The sequence below is a fragment of the Pseudonaja textilis genome, chromosome 2 (genome assembly GCF_049901715.1).
Source record: "Pseudonaja textilis isolate UNSWEBS1 chromosome 2, rPseTex1.2, whole genome shotgun sequence".
NCBI lineage: Eukaryota > Metazoa > Chordata > Lepidosauria > Squamata > Elapidae > Pseudonaja > Pseudonaja textilis.
In genome coordinates this window covers 11,395,854-11,410,345 of record NC_141991.1, presented here as the reverse complement: position 1 = coordinate 11,410,345, position 14,492 = coordinate 11,395,854, and the positions used below count along the sequence as shown (strand labels likewise).

Genomic DNA, 14,492 nt, shown 5'->3' with positions numbered 1-14,492 from the left:
ACTATTTACAAAATCTACAGTACTATTACTGTTAGTCTTCTCATCACTCCTTATCACCTATCTCCTCCCATGTGTGACTGTATGACTGTAACTTTGTTGCTTGTATCCTTACGATTTAAATTGATTGTTTCCTCCCTTGCTGTCTATTAACTGGTATATCAATCTCTTCTCTTTCTTTTTTTTAATTTAAGATAGCCATCTTCCTGGCTTGTTGGCATGTTCAAAATAGGTTTGTCTGGTTAAGTTCAAATTCATAGTCATTTTCTCTTGATCAATTAAATTCAGTTTGTGTTTGGCTATACTTATTTGATTTTGCAGTTTGGGTTCTTTTGGGTTAATTTGTAGAAGGGTTTCTAGCTCCTCAATTCTTTGTTGTAATTTGTTTTGTTGGGAATATTTTTCCTTGTTTCTCTTGGCATTATAAGAGATTGTTATGCCTCTTATAACCGCCTTCAGCATATCCCAAACATTTTGTTTCGTGGTTTCTTCATTGTCATTTTCTTTTATAAAATAGTTCAATTCCTCCTTTAATTTATTAATGTATTCTTTCTCTCATATTAATTGAGTGTTTAAGGTCCATCTTTTCTTTGGTTTTGCCCTACCCTTCCATATTACCTGTATTGGGTTATGGTCTGCCCATTCGTTAGGGAAAATTTCCACTTCTTTTGTCTTGTTTGCTATTTCCCCACTCATCCATGCCATATTGATCCATGTCCATGTTTGGTGGGGATTTGAATAAAATGTAAATCGTCTTTTTTCAGTACGTAATCTTTTCCATATATCTGTCAGATTTAGCTCTTTCATCATTTCCCTACAGATCTTGGGGAGCTCTCTTCCCCTTTTTATTCTTCCCGGCATTACTGTGATCTTTTTGGAAATCAGCAATGGAGTTGAAGTCCCCTACTATGCAAATGTTTCTTTTTTGCAATGCAACCAATTTTCTATATAGGTGTTTGAAAAACTCTTTTTGGTCTCCATTTGGGGCATATATTACTACTAAAAGAATTGGAATATCATTAATCCAGATCTGCAAACCCAGAGTCCTTCCTTCTAAGTCCAACTGTATTAGCTCAGATTTCAAATCCTCTTTCACATATACTGCGATTCCCTTTTTTTTCTCCTCATCCGCTGGTGTGGTAAATAACTTTCCTAATTTCGGGCATTCTAAATATTTTTCATCCTTCTTCTTTATATGGGTTTCTTGCAGGCAGGCTATATTTGCATTTTGTTTAATTAATTTAGATAATATCCTTTTTCTCTTAATTGTCGAATTTAAACCATTTATATTTATTGATAGTAATTTTTTTTCTTCTCCCATCTATTTAGTTTTGTTTCGCTCTTTGTCATGTAATAATTCCTCTCTCTTCTTGCACTTGTGTTGATGTGGTTCCTTCTGTCTTGTGTTGTGGATAGGTATTCTCTTGGTTTCCTACCATTCCAGTTCTATCTTTATGTCCACCCTATTCTTCTTGAAAATTTGTGTCCAATTCCTCCCTACTACTTTGCTCCTGTGGGCCCACCATCCGTTCGTAAAAATCCTGGGCTTTTTCCATAGTGTCTATTTTGATTTTCCTCTCTTTCCATGACACTAACATTCCTTCTGGAATAAGCCATTTAAATGTAATTCTTTTTTGATTTAAATATGCTGCCAGAAATTTATAGTCACGCCTTTGTTCCCTAATTCTCCTTGGTATCTGTTTAAGAATCACAATTTCTTTCTCTTTGTAGGTTATTGTTTTATCTCTTGAGGTTCTATATATCATGTCTTGAACACATCTTCTAGTGAATCGTATGTGTACTTCCCTAGAACATTTGTGGCATCTTGCATAGTTTGTATTGATCCAGTAGACTTCATCAAACTCTTTTGGAATTTCATCTTTATCCATCTTCAATAAACCAGCTGCCATAAAGTATTCCAGGTCTTCTTCTTTTGATTCTGCCACATTTTGAAATCTTAGGTAAGTTGCTGCCTTGTCCATTTCTAGGAGGACGAGGGAGTCCTCCATTTCTTTGCTCATGCTTTTGAGATCTTCATCCACCCTTTCTAATTCCCTTTCCGTTCGTTCAGTTCTTTTCTCTACTTCTTTTATTATAACTTTATTTTTCTCCAAGGCCTGCTGCAACACCCCCACTTTATCCTCTACTTTGGAAATGTCCGCTTTCATTACTATCTTTAGTTTCCCCATTTCTTCCTTCAATTCATTAATATCTGCCCTTGTTTCACTGTGGTTTTTAGTTATTGTTTCTTGCAATCTTGTCAATGAGTCCTGTAAGGTTAGGAACATTGCTTGAATATTTGCATTCGAGATGCTAATTGACTTCTCTGTTGGTAGTGTTTCCTCTATTGTTTTTTGTGCCATAGGTGAAGTTGTTGCCAAAGTGGTCGTTATTGTGGGATTAACCTTCTTACAAGATTTCAGAGCAGTGGTAATTGTAGTAGTCATTTCCTTTAAAATTTGTTTTTGTTGTTGTACAATGCTAAATAGATTATTCCAAATTGGCATTCAGTATTGTTAGTTCTCTGACTAAAATTGACCAAAATCTATCAATCTATTAAATAGCTATATTCTTCATTAATTAGTAAAGTGTATAGATATTTCTCTAGTTTAACTTCAATATAAAGTAACCTTAACTACACAATATATTTCATTCATAGATACACCCACACAATGAAATATAATATTGGTCTAGAGAGCTCTAAGATTGTTAAATAACTAATGCTTAATATTCTTACCGTCTCCCCTATATTCCCATTCAAATTATAACAATCTCTATTAATAATAACTTAACTAAATTAATTAATCCAATATTTTAACACTCTAATATTTCTTTAGTAAATGTACATATTTATCAAGAGGAAATCAGAAAAAAAAGCAAGCATATTTCAACATAGCATACCATCAACATGTAGAAAAGAAGAGAGGCTATTTTAGTAAGTATATACACACAGAAAAGGGTAGAGGAAAAGAAAAAAGAAAATTCCAAAGACAAGAGTTTTTTGTTTCCGCTTTTCACTTTGGAAGCTTTTACTTCGAGCACACCAGAAATGGCAAATGAAGATTTGCTGAGTAACAGCTGCCAGTAAGCAATGTTCCCACTTGTTTAAAGACTTCCTCTTTTACTGATATTTTAGTGTTCTTTAAATCAATTGTTCTGATCTCCTTCAAATAGAGAAAGGAACTGTCTCCTCTGCTAGGACCAGTTCTCAATTTTCCCAGAATTTATAGATTAGGTTGTGTCCCTTCAGTTAGATCTGTTACTTTGTTGTAGCCACTTCAACGTTCTGGATACCACCTATGGCACCGCTCTGTCTTTCCCCCCAATCGGCTTTGTTCTGCTTCTGGCTCCTATTTGATAGCTTCAATCCAAATGTTAGTGATAATAGAGTCTTTTTAATCCCTCCCCCATGCTGGTCTCCAGACTTCCAAAGTTCTCTTTACTTCTTTTTTATTTTCGACTCTCTTCTGCCTACTGAGCCCCTTCACTTTCACTAGACCAATTCTCTTGTAGCCACTTTCTCTTAGAGCTCACAGCAGGCATTCGCACAGTATATAACAGCCTGAAATCAGTCGATTGTCATTCAAATATCTTCTCTGCCACTGTCTTTAACCACAACTCTCTTTCCCCATGAGCTTGCAAACTTTCACTTACTCTTTCCTTCCCATCGATGGCAGTCCAGACTTCGGAGCCTCCATTGACAGGAAGCTGTTCTTGATCGTTGGGCTCTGGAGGGCTTCCTCTTCGTTGCAGGGGGGTTGCTTCTCCCACACTGCAGCCCGAGGTTCCCCCACACTGGCACGGGTCTCTCCAAGACTCAAACACCCCAAAAGATTGCACCAAACTCAAGAAAAGGATGGCTAGAATCGCGAGCGGATTTCTGCCCCTCTGACTGTCTTTGCCTTGCCACCAGAAGCTCAGAAACCAGGAAATAGAACAGAAAAAAGAAATCATTCATAAATACTTTGAAGATTTATATAAAAGAGAGGACATCAGTGAAGATAGAATAAGGAATTATCTAGATGAAATAAAGGACAAGGCAATTGGGGAAGAAATGGCTGAACTTCTAAATAAAGACATTACTGAATTGGAATTGAAATAAGCAATAGAGAACCAGAAAAAAAATAAAACACCGGGCCCAGATGGGATCCCAGGGGAGCTGTACAAGGCAATAGCAGATCAAATTGGACCACTTATGGTGGAAGTCTTTAATGACGTTTTACTGGCAGCCAGTATGCCAGACTCATGGAGGGGGGCATTGATCTCACTGATCCCGAAGGAGGATACAGATCCCAGATATATAAATAACTATAGGCTGATTTCACTTTTAAATACTGATTACAAAATATTCACACTTATTATAGAAAACAGATTAAAAAGGACCTTAAACTTGTATATACACGAAGACCAAAATGGATTTCTCCCAACTAGGCAAATAAAGAACAATTTAAGAATAGTATTAGACCTACTAGAATTCTATGAAGCCCACCCCGAGAAACAAGTAGCACTTATGTTCCTTGATGCAGAGAAGGCTTTCAACAATCTAAATTGGCAATTTTTAATTCAAAAAATTGATAATTTGAATTTGGGCACCAAATTTGAAAATATTATAACAACTATATATGATACACAACAAGCTAATATAATAGTGAATGGGGAATGCACTCGCCCAATCAAGATAGAAAAAGGAGTAAGACAGGGTTGTCCACTCTCTCCCCTGCTCTTCATACTAGCATTAGAGACATTATTAACACGAATTAGGCGGAACTCAGATATAAAGGGATTAACAGTTAAGAAAGAGGATAAGAAAGAGGATAAATTACAAGCATTTGAGGATGACATGATTTTCTTTATTGAAGAACCCAAAGATAGGGGACCAAAATTGATGAGTGAATTAGAGAAATTTGGAGCAGTAGCTGGACTTAAAATAAATTTTAAAAAACCAAATTAATGACCAAAAACCTAACAGAAAAACAGAAAATAGAACTAAAAGAAATAATGCATATACAAGTGACAAAGAAAGTGAAATACTTAGGAATTTGGCTAACCCCACACTGTAAGACACTTAAAGAAAACAATTATGATAAACTGATACACCAGGTAAAGAAAGATTTAGAATCGTGGGGGAAACCAAATTTCACTACTAGGCTGAATTGCTATTATTAAAATGAACATTCTCCCCAAATTCGTGTACCTATTCCAAATGATCCCAATCAAATTACATAAAATTTTTTTTGAAGAACTCAGTAGAATAACCTTGAAATTTATTTGGCAAGGGAAAAAAACCAGAATAAATGTAAAAACAATGCAGGATATGAAGAGCAGGGGAGGCCTAGCATTTCCAAATTGGGAGTTATATCACCTGGCCACCTCGTTAGTTTGGCTGAAGGATTGGATGAACTTAACCAACAAAAGAATATTATTTTTAGAAGGCCATGATTTACAAAGGGGGTGGCACGCTTTCTTATGGGATGTAGGGAAAATCAATCAAAAATACTTCCATAGACACTTAATCAGAGATGCACTATTAACGAATTGGAGGAAAATATGGAAAAAACATTACACAAAAATACCAGTATGGATTTCAACAATGGAGGCAATGATTCACCCAAACAATTTGGAAATTACTAAAATGATTAAATACAAAGATTTACTGGACCCACAAGGAAATTTGTAACCGAGGCAGGAACTTCAGGAGCAAGGACAAAAAATTGATCAATGGGTTTATCTTCAGATTCAAAGCAGATACAAACAAGGCAAAAAAGAATTCGGAATCAACAATAAATTGCAACAATTAGATAAAATTTTATTAGGATCAAATAAAAAAAAGCATAACAAAATTTTATAATTACTTATTAGAAACAGAACTAGAAGAAGAAATCATAAAAGGAAATATGATTGCTTGGAGTAAGAATGTAGGGCGCAGCATCACAGTAGCGGAATGGGAGAAAGTTTGGGGCAGAAACAATAAGATTACCAAATCAGCTGCATACAAGGAAAATCTTTATAAAATGTTTTATAGATGGCATCTCCCTCCTTCGAGGATAGTGAAGATGCACCCCAACATGAGTCCACATTGCTGGAAGTGTAGGAAAAAGAAGGAACCTTTTTCCATATGTGGTGGTCTTGTGCAGAAACCCAAAAGTATTGGAAGAAAATCAAAACTTGGTTGGAAGAAATCACGAAAGAACAGATCGAATACAAACCAGAGTCCTTCCTACTAGGGATTTTTGATAAGCAAATTTCCAAAAAAGCTAAATACATAACAATACACATTTTAACAGTGGCCAGATTAGCCTTCGCTCAATACTGGGAAAAACATCAAACTCCATCAGAAGAAATGATTATTGAAAAAATCTCAAAATGCGCAGAAATGGATAAATTGACTTTGGCGCTAAAAAACAAAGACATTTCACTATACTACAATAGCTGGAATTGTTGGTATAATTGGATTGACCAAAGATAAATTATATATCATAAAGCATAAAAGAAAAGTATCAACCCATAATAACGAGGTAGCGATATAAGTAAAAAAACAGGTGTGGTTATATGACACAAGTTAAGGTTATGAAAACAAAAGAAGATCTTGCAAACGGTTAAAATAAGAATACTTTTAACCTTGTAACCTCCTTCTCTCTTTCTTCCCCCTTTCTTTTTCTTTCCTTTCCCAAATTCTCTTCCTCTCCTCTTTTCTTTTTTTCCCTTTCTTTTGCTTATTTGTGTATGTATTGTGACTGGTTTTAATTGTAAAAATTAATAAACTATATTTTTACAAAAAAGATTGTTTCCTAGTATGATTTGATTGCTTATTGTACCCTTTGATTATCATTAAGTGTTCTACCTGATTATTCTTGGTTCTTGACGAATGTATCTTTTCTTTTATGTACACTGAAAGCATTTGCAACAAGACAATTCCTTGTGTGTCCAATCAGACTTGGCCAATAAAAGAATTCTATTCAGTTCAGTTCAGTTCTGTTCTATTCTATGCTGTTCAGTTCTATTCTATTCTATTCTATTCATCATCGAATAGCCCTATATGGCAATATTTCATTTCCCAAAGACCAGAAATGTTGACATTGACTTCTCAGTAATCAGATAATTCTTATGAGAATAAGAGCCAAGTTTTCTTAACAATACATGAAACTCAAATGTACATGGGCAGCATACTTTTCTTATCGTTTGGTAAGAATGAGTCCTACCTCTCATGGCTTCATTCATCCTAAAAGAGGGGCCCCCAACCTATGGGCCACAACCCACTAGTGGGCCATGAGGGGTTAGCAATTGGGTTATGAAAATGGCCGGCACGTGCATATGTGCACACACTCATCCTCATGTGTGTGAGTAAAGGGAAAGCACATGCACACATGCTATATCCTATCTATCTATGAACCATCTCCTCTGTCCTCCCAATCTTGAAAGCTGAAAACATTGAACACACTCTCAAACAAATGAATGAAAAACATGGAATAATTGAGATAGAAGGGATTTTTGAGGTCTTCTAGTCCAACTCTCTGCTCACACAGCAGATCATATACCATTCCAGGCAAAATGAATATACAGCTATTTTTGAAAGCCTCCAGCAATGGAGCATGCACAGCTTCATAACACAACCTGTTCCACAGATTATTTTTTCTCACAGTGCTTGTAGAAAGGACTTTGAGCAAGATCAGCATTCTAAGTTCCATTTTAAGAGCAATCAGTTTCTTCCATGATATTTCTATGTTTACTGTGTCAAATGCTATGAAAGTAGCAAATAATCATTTCCTCTGACTGATATTTTTATTCTGAGATGTTTCAAAGCAATGCAATCACCAGTAGTGGATCAAATCTGCTTAAAATCTGTTGGTGCTTCTACAAGGAACTTTTCATCTACTACTCTATTCAGAATAGAATAGTATAGAATAGAATAGAATAGAATAGAATAGAATAGAATAGAATAGGATGGGATGGGATGGGATGGGATGGGATGGGATGGGATGGGATGGGATAGAAGGGAAGGGAAGGGAAGGGAAAGGAGGAGAAGAGAAGAGAAGAGAAGAGAAGAGAAGAGAAGAGAAGAGAAGAGAAGAGAAGAAAAGAGAAGAGAAGAGTTGGAAGGGACCTTAAAGGTCTTCCAGTCCAACCCCCTGAGGAGGCAGGAAACCCTATATCTTTTCAGACAAATGGTTGTCCACTATTTTCTTTAAAAAAAAAATACCGGTGTTGGAGCATTTACAACTTCTGGGGGCCAGTTATGGGAGAATTCAAGTCAATACAATTGTCAATAGTGAATCGCATCTGCCTAAAGACTGCTGGTTCTTCTACAAGGAATGCACTTTTCATCTACCATTCTCAGCATTCTTCAATGGGACACTGGCATGTATTTAAGCCTAGAATAGATGGAAAGAAAGATAGATAAATAGATAGATAGATAGATAGATAGATAGATAGATAGATAGATAGATAGATAGATGATACAGAGATAGATAGATAGATAAATATAGATATATGATATAGAGATAGAGATAGATAAAGGTAGATAGGTAGATAGAGATAGAGATAGATAGAAAGGTAGATAGGTAGATAGAGATAGAGATAGATATGGATATAAACTCAAATAGGCATGGAAGAACCTGCAAATAGAGGGTCCCACCTGTTGGGATATTGTTATATCAATCCCCGGCCAAGAAACCTACAATGGATATAGTGAAAAGCAGCTTTTGAATTCTATAATGAAGATATGGTTTAATCTATCATCAAATACTACACCCCATTCACTTTGCTAGATAGGGGAACACAAAAACAAACCTGTGGAAATTTGTAGGCACCTGCTAAAGTTGACATCTGGATGGAGATATCTCTGTGAGCTCTACCAACAAGTGCGAAAAGGTTGTCCTTCCTTCCACAGATGTAGTTGGGAACATTGGCTTCTCCGGTAGACAGCATGTCCAGCAAGGCATCTGAAGTGCCAAGGGTGTTATCATAGTTGTCATGGATGTTGCAGCCAAGTGTGAGATTGTGCGTGGGCTGATCATTTTTATTAAAAACTTCAATATTGAAAATCACACGTAGTATGTATTTCTTTAGATGAGATAAACTAGTGTAAAACCATGCTCATATTAGTATTAACAGCAGCAGCAGCAACAATAAAATACTTTTTCTCTATTTAATCCATTTTTTCTCCACAAGCTAACTAAATCTTAAGCTATTATTGATCCAAAACCAAAGGCAAATCATAATCACTCATCATCCTTTAATGTTGTGAGTGTGGAGAAGATAGAATGGATATAGTTTTCCAAAAGGGTTAAAATCAGAAATACACCATTATTTGTAGAAGTACTAATTTTCATCAGTGCAGTAAACAGTTTGAAAAATAATTCAGTCATTAAAGTAGAACTATCCTAAAAGATACCGGATTTTTGATAAGTGACCCAGAAAAGCTGTTCTGAAAAGAGGCATCCTCTATTCTTATAAAAATCAAGCACTGAATATCAATGAGAGGTTATGAAAATATGAAAAGGACATCGACAGAGGAATCTACAACAATCACTACTTTCAATAAAACTCAGTACTCAAGTCATGAATTGAGGATTGAACAGGGAAACATAAATAATGTGGGCTTTTTTCAGGTTTTATTTGCCTCATGTTTTGATCTGAACCTCTCCCAGAAAATAAGACAAAAGACATAGAGACTGTGGAAATCAAAAGGGTTCAAGAAATTAGTCAGGTCCTGCAATATAAAAATGAGTAAAATAAGATGAAGGAGAAAGAAGAGTGTTAGAGCTGCAAATGGAGGGAACGAAACTCCATCACAATGAATGACTTACAACTGAATCTGCCTAGAAGGAGCCCTGTTGAAAGGTAATGTTGCATGTCCTATTGTTGATAGAGAGATGACTACACCAATGAGAAGATCGCCTGGCCTATAATAGCTCCATGGCTTTTCTCCATCCTGGTTGTCCAAACTCAGTGGGCACTTCATTCTCAGCTTCCCGGAGACCGGCTGGGACATCAGTAGAAGCAAAAGAAGAAGCAGGAGATCCATAATTCGTGGGGCTGAATCAATCTCCTTCCTATTTTTAAAGAATTAGCAGAATTCAAAGCACTCTCACAGGATAGAATATCCTCTGGCTTTCCTGATTCAAACAGACAAGATTCATCTGGAAGAGATAAAATGTACATTCAAGAGCACAGCTCCCGCCTGTCCTGTAATTTGAGCCACAAAGGGCATAAACTGTAGTATTTATCCTTTTATAATGCAAGGTCACTTCCATGTTGCTTCAGCCTCATGTTTACATCAAAAGCAGACACTGGAGAAGTAGAAGAAGAGGTCTCAAGGCATGTAAGGTGACAATTACATTGAGAAGAAACTTGTCCTCTTGGGACCCTGAACTTCTTCCATCTAATGAGGAGTAGGCAGAAAAAAGGACTTCGGTGAAAATACACCCATTGGCGCACTGTCCTTAGTGGTCATAGTCTTTCCTGTTAGGATATGTGCATAAAGTCATGCTTGGAGCAAGATACTTCAAGAGCCAGGAAAGTGACTTATGCTGTCCTTCAATGGAATCTCTTGCTTCAAGAGATTGCTAAGGAAGGTCATCCAGAGCTGTGGAGTTTGGTGCCACTCTTGGCTGATGACAGTTAACTCTAGTGCTGTCTGTGCTCTAATGCCATGGAAGCAATCAGTATCCTTGAAGTCTAGGTTACAATAACAGTTAAACAGATTTGGAAGAAACTTTATAGGTTTTCTAGTCCAACCCCTTGCTCAAGCAGGAGACCCTATATCATTTCAAGCAAGTAGCTGTCCAGTCCATCTGTTGGTGATGCTGTCTATCCCACATTTTCTAGTTTACCAAGGAGCAGGTTGTGGTCTATTTTGTCAGATACCTTACTGAAATCCACTAATTTAATCACTTTGTCTTTACAACAAAGAGTAGGGCTCTATGGGATTTTCTTTTCAATGAGATCTTCATATATTAATCCTAATTAGGGGCTCATTTTATAATTCTTGTAAATGAAGTGAAATTTCATTTGCCATCTGTTCTAGAAACACCAACTGACAAAGCCAACAATCAGAACCTCTCCTACATTCTCCTGGTCACTCTCCTGCTTTCCATCTTGACAATTGAAGTGGCAACATTTTAGAGAAAATATCTTTTGTAAGGCTATTATATCTGCTCTGATAGGACAAGCAGATATCCTCAAGGCCAGGAAGCCCTGCAGATACCCTAGTTCTGCCTCATGTAGGGTTTGAAAGATGCATGTAATTGCATTTGGGAAGAAACTGGGAACCTGTGCAACTTGCACAATGGGGGTAATATAGAAGAACATAGGGAAGTCCAACATAACTTGGCATTCTGGACCATCTGAAAATTCAAGGTGTTTTTCAAGAATAACCCTGTGAGTATTGGATAGAAACAGAAAAATGACAGCAGAAAAAGGGTTAGTTAATCCTTCAAGTGTTTTCTTTCTTTCTCTCCTTTCTTTCTTTCTTTCTTTCTTTCTTTCTTTCTTTCTTTCTTTCTTTCTTTCTTTCTTTCTTTCTTTCTTTCTTTTTAAAATTGTCAGATAATGAACATATGTTTATCCCAAGAATGTTCAACTCATTTACTGGTGATTGACCCACCAGCCATGCTCTCAATAATCTACTCTAAAAATATTGGACATAGGATAAAAGTTGTCTAACATGGTTGGATTCATGGGGAGCCTTTTTAGAAGGAAGTGTACCAATGCTTACTTCAGGACAGGTGGTAAAATGTCCTCTAGGGGGGAAAAAATCACAGGAGCAGTGAAATTGGTCCAATCTCCAAACTATGAGGTCTTTTGGAAATCCCTTCAAATGTGATTCCTTCTACAGCCCTGGGGATCACCTAGCAAAAACAAGGAGAGATTCAACCTGAAATTAAGAGAAACTTTCTGACAGCGAGAACAATCCACCAATGGAACAGAAGTTTCCCTCAGAAGTTGAGGGAGTGTCATCACTTGAGACTTTCAAGAAGAGATTGGACTGCCATTTGTCAGAAATGGTGTAGAGTCTCCTGCTTGGGTGGCGGGGGTCGGGGTTGGACTAGATGAACTACAAGGTCCCTTCCAACTCTGATTATCTGTTATCTGGTTTTCATTAGTTCCTTAAACCCAACATCACTCCCTCCATTGTTCCTTCCAATTGGATATTTCAGCTTATGAGGATTTATGATCTTCATAAAGATTGACTGATTAACTGAAGGGTTGATTGATGTTTCTTTTGGCCTGTTTGTACAGTAAAATTGGTCTGGGTGAGCAAAACCCAGATGTTCCTAAGAAAGATAAACAGAGAAGAACACATCCAAACTGGCAATTCAAAGAGACATTTCTTATCCAATCCACATCATTCATCCTCACATTATGGAAGAAATTGGACACCATTAAAATTAAGAACTGAACAATCAAACTTACACGTGTCTTTAAAATGCATATTGATCAAAGTTTCCCTATGTGTCACCCACTTTCCTGAGTGGAGATGGTCCCATCTGGACAAGAAATGCAGTCGTAACAGCAAACTGATTCTCCTTCTCAAGCCTTCTCGACTCTTGATGAATGTATCTTTTCTTTTATGTATACTGAGAGTATTTACACCAAGACAAAATCATTTTGTGTCCAAGCACACTTGTCCAATAAAGAATTCTATTCTATTCTATTCTATTCTATTCTATTCTATTCTATTCTATTCTATTCTATTCTATTCTATTCTATTCTATCCTATCCTATCCTATTCTATTCTTCCTTCCTTCCTTCCTTCCTTCCTTCCTTCCTTCCTTCCTTCCTTCCTTCCTTCCATCCATCTATCTCTATCATCTATCTATCTATCTATCTATCTATCTATCTATCTATCTATCTATCTATCTATCTAATTTGATTGCTTATTGTACCCTATGACTATCATTAAGTGTTGTACCTGATGATTCTTGACGAATGTATCTTTTCTTTTATGAATACTGTGAGTATTTACACCAAGACAATTTCCTTGTCTGTCCAATCACACTTGGCCAATAAAGTATTCTATAAAGTATTCTATCTATGGCATTTCCCCACACATTTGGACTGAGACAGAGACTAAACAGAAAACAAGAAATGCCAAAGATAATATGAGACTCACCATCTATGTAAGATGGAGGTAGATTTGAACATTAGCCAAATAGTCTCTGGGTTTCACGTAAGCAAATATGAAATATCTGACTACTTCTATCTGTAGACCAGACATACAATCTAGGAAGGTATGTTGTCTCCCTGGAGCAAAAATTAAAGTGGCTGAGAAACTAACCAAACGAATTAGGACCACAGCTTACTACCCTTTCCTCCTCTTTCGCATTGGGACAAAGGACAATATTGAGAGATTATAACCAACTTGGTGATAAAATTAAGGAAATAGGAGCATAAGTAGTGTTCTCATCAGTACTCCCAATGAAAGGCCAACACCCATTAAGAGAAAAAAGAATTCTAAAAACAAACCACTGGCTAAAGGGTTGGTGGCGCCAAGAAAACTTTGGTTTCCTGGACCATGGATTGCATTACCTACAAGAAGGACTCTTGGCAAGGGATGGGCTGCACATCATGAAAACAGGGGTAAATGTTCTATGAAAAAGACTGGCCCAATTCATCAAAAGGGCTTTAAACTAAATTGAGGTGGGGAAAGTTGAGGTGGGGATTGAGGTGGGGATTGGGGTGGGGATTGGAAAATTCCAATCTTTAGAATTGTAGAACACAAAACCAACCATAAATCCCAAGAAAACAAATCAAATAGACAGGTAGGGAGTGATAAGAAAAAGAAAAACTCAAACAACAATTAGGATATGCAGGAATCATACCCATGGACAGGCATAAAAGTCTTAAATGCTTATATATAAATGCTCAAAGTTTGGGTAAAAACAGGGTGAACTAGAAGCAATAGTACACAAGGATATGTATGACATAGTTTCAGCATTTGACAAAGTAGACCACAATCTACTTCTTGGTAGAAAAACAAGAACCACATTCTGAACCACAGTATTCAGAATGATGCTTTTTTTCCCTTCATGTTATCAAAATCACAGTGGCTGGCATGTTCCCTCATGTCACAACCCTAGGGATTTTCTCCAAAGAGTTATAGACATAAACATCAGCGTTCAGAAAAAAAGCACTGTGTGAAGTGATGTCATGCATAAGAACTTCTCAAGTGCTCAACATCTCCTATTTCATCAAAAGTCTGGAATGACATCAAGTCTGGAACAACTTGTCTCCTTTCAATGTAATGCACTTCAAGAGAAGCTTTGGTTCCTCCCTCTGACTATCTGATAAAAAGAGAAGAAGCTACAAGGCAGAAGATTGACACTCAGGCAGATAAATGGTCTTCCTGCTTTTCATTCTCATGCTGCTTCCTCAAGCAGCTGATGGGAAGCTCACTTTGAAATGCCCTCTGAACCTGAAGAGGAATGAAGCTGACCCACTAAATTTTTACAAGCTGGGAGACCTTAATCTGGGTGGGGTCATTGGTGCAATCA

At 36.8% G+C, this 14,492-nt stretch overlaps 3 protein-coding genes across 3 annotated transcripts in view; 2 read left to right on the top strand and 1 right to left on the bottom strand.

Annotated features, from left to right (window-relative positions):
- LOC148126714 (vomeronasal type-2 receptor 26-like) overlaps positions 1 to 10,043 on the bottom strand; it is a 28,451-nt gene extending 18,408 nt beyond the window's left edge. Inside the window, exons 1-2 of the mRNA XM_087923285.1 lie at positions 9,804 to 10,043; positions 8,785 to 9,073 (exon numbers count right to left, since the gene is read on the bottom strand). Of these exons, the coding sequence (XP_087779411.1) occupies positions 8,785 to 9,073; positions 9,804 to 10,021 (507 nt within the window). The 5' untranslated portion in view covers positions 10,022 to 10,043. The remainder of the gene's footprint in view (positions 1 to 8,784; positions 9,074 to 9,803) is intronic.
- LOC113451824 (vomeronasal type-2 receptor 26-like) overlaps positions 1 to 14,492 on the top strand; it is a 500,191-nt gene that overhangs the window by 421,841 nt on the left and 63,858 nt on the right. The window lies entirely within an intron of this gene.
- LOC113451996 (vomeronasal type-2 receptor 26-like) overlaps positions 1 to 14,492 on the top strand; it is a 452,458-nt gene that overhangs the window by 387,594 nt on the left and 50,372 nt on the right. The window lies entirely within an intron of this gene.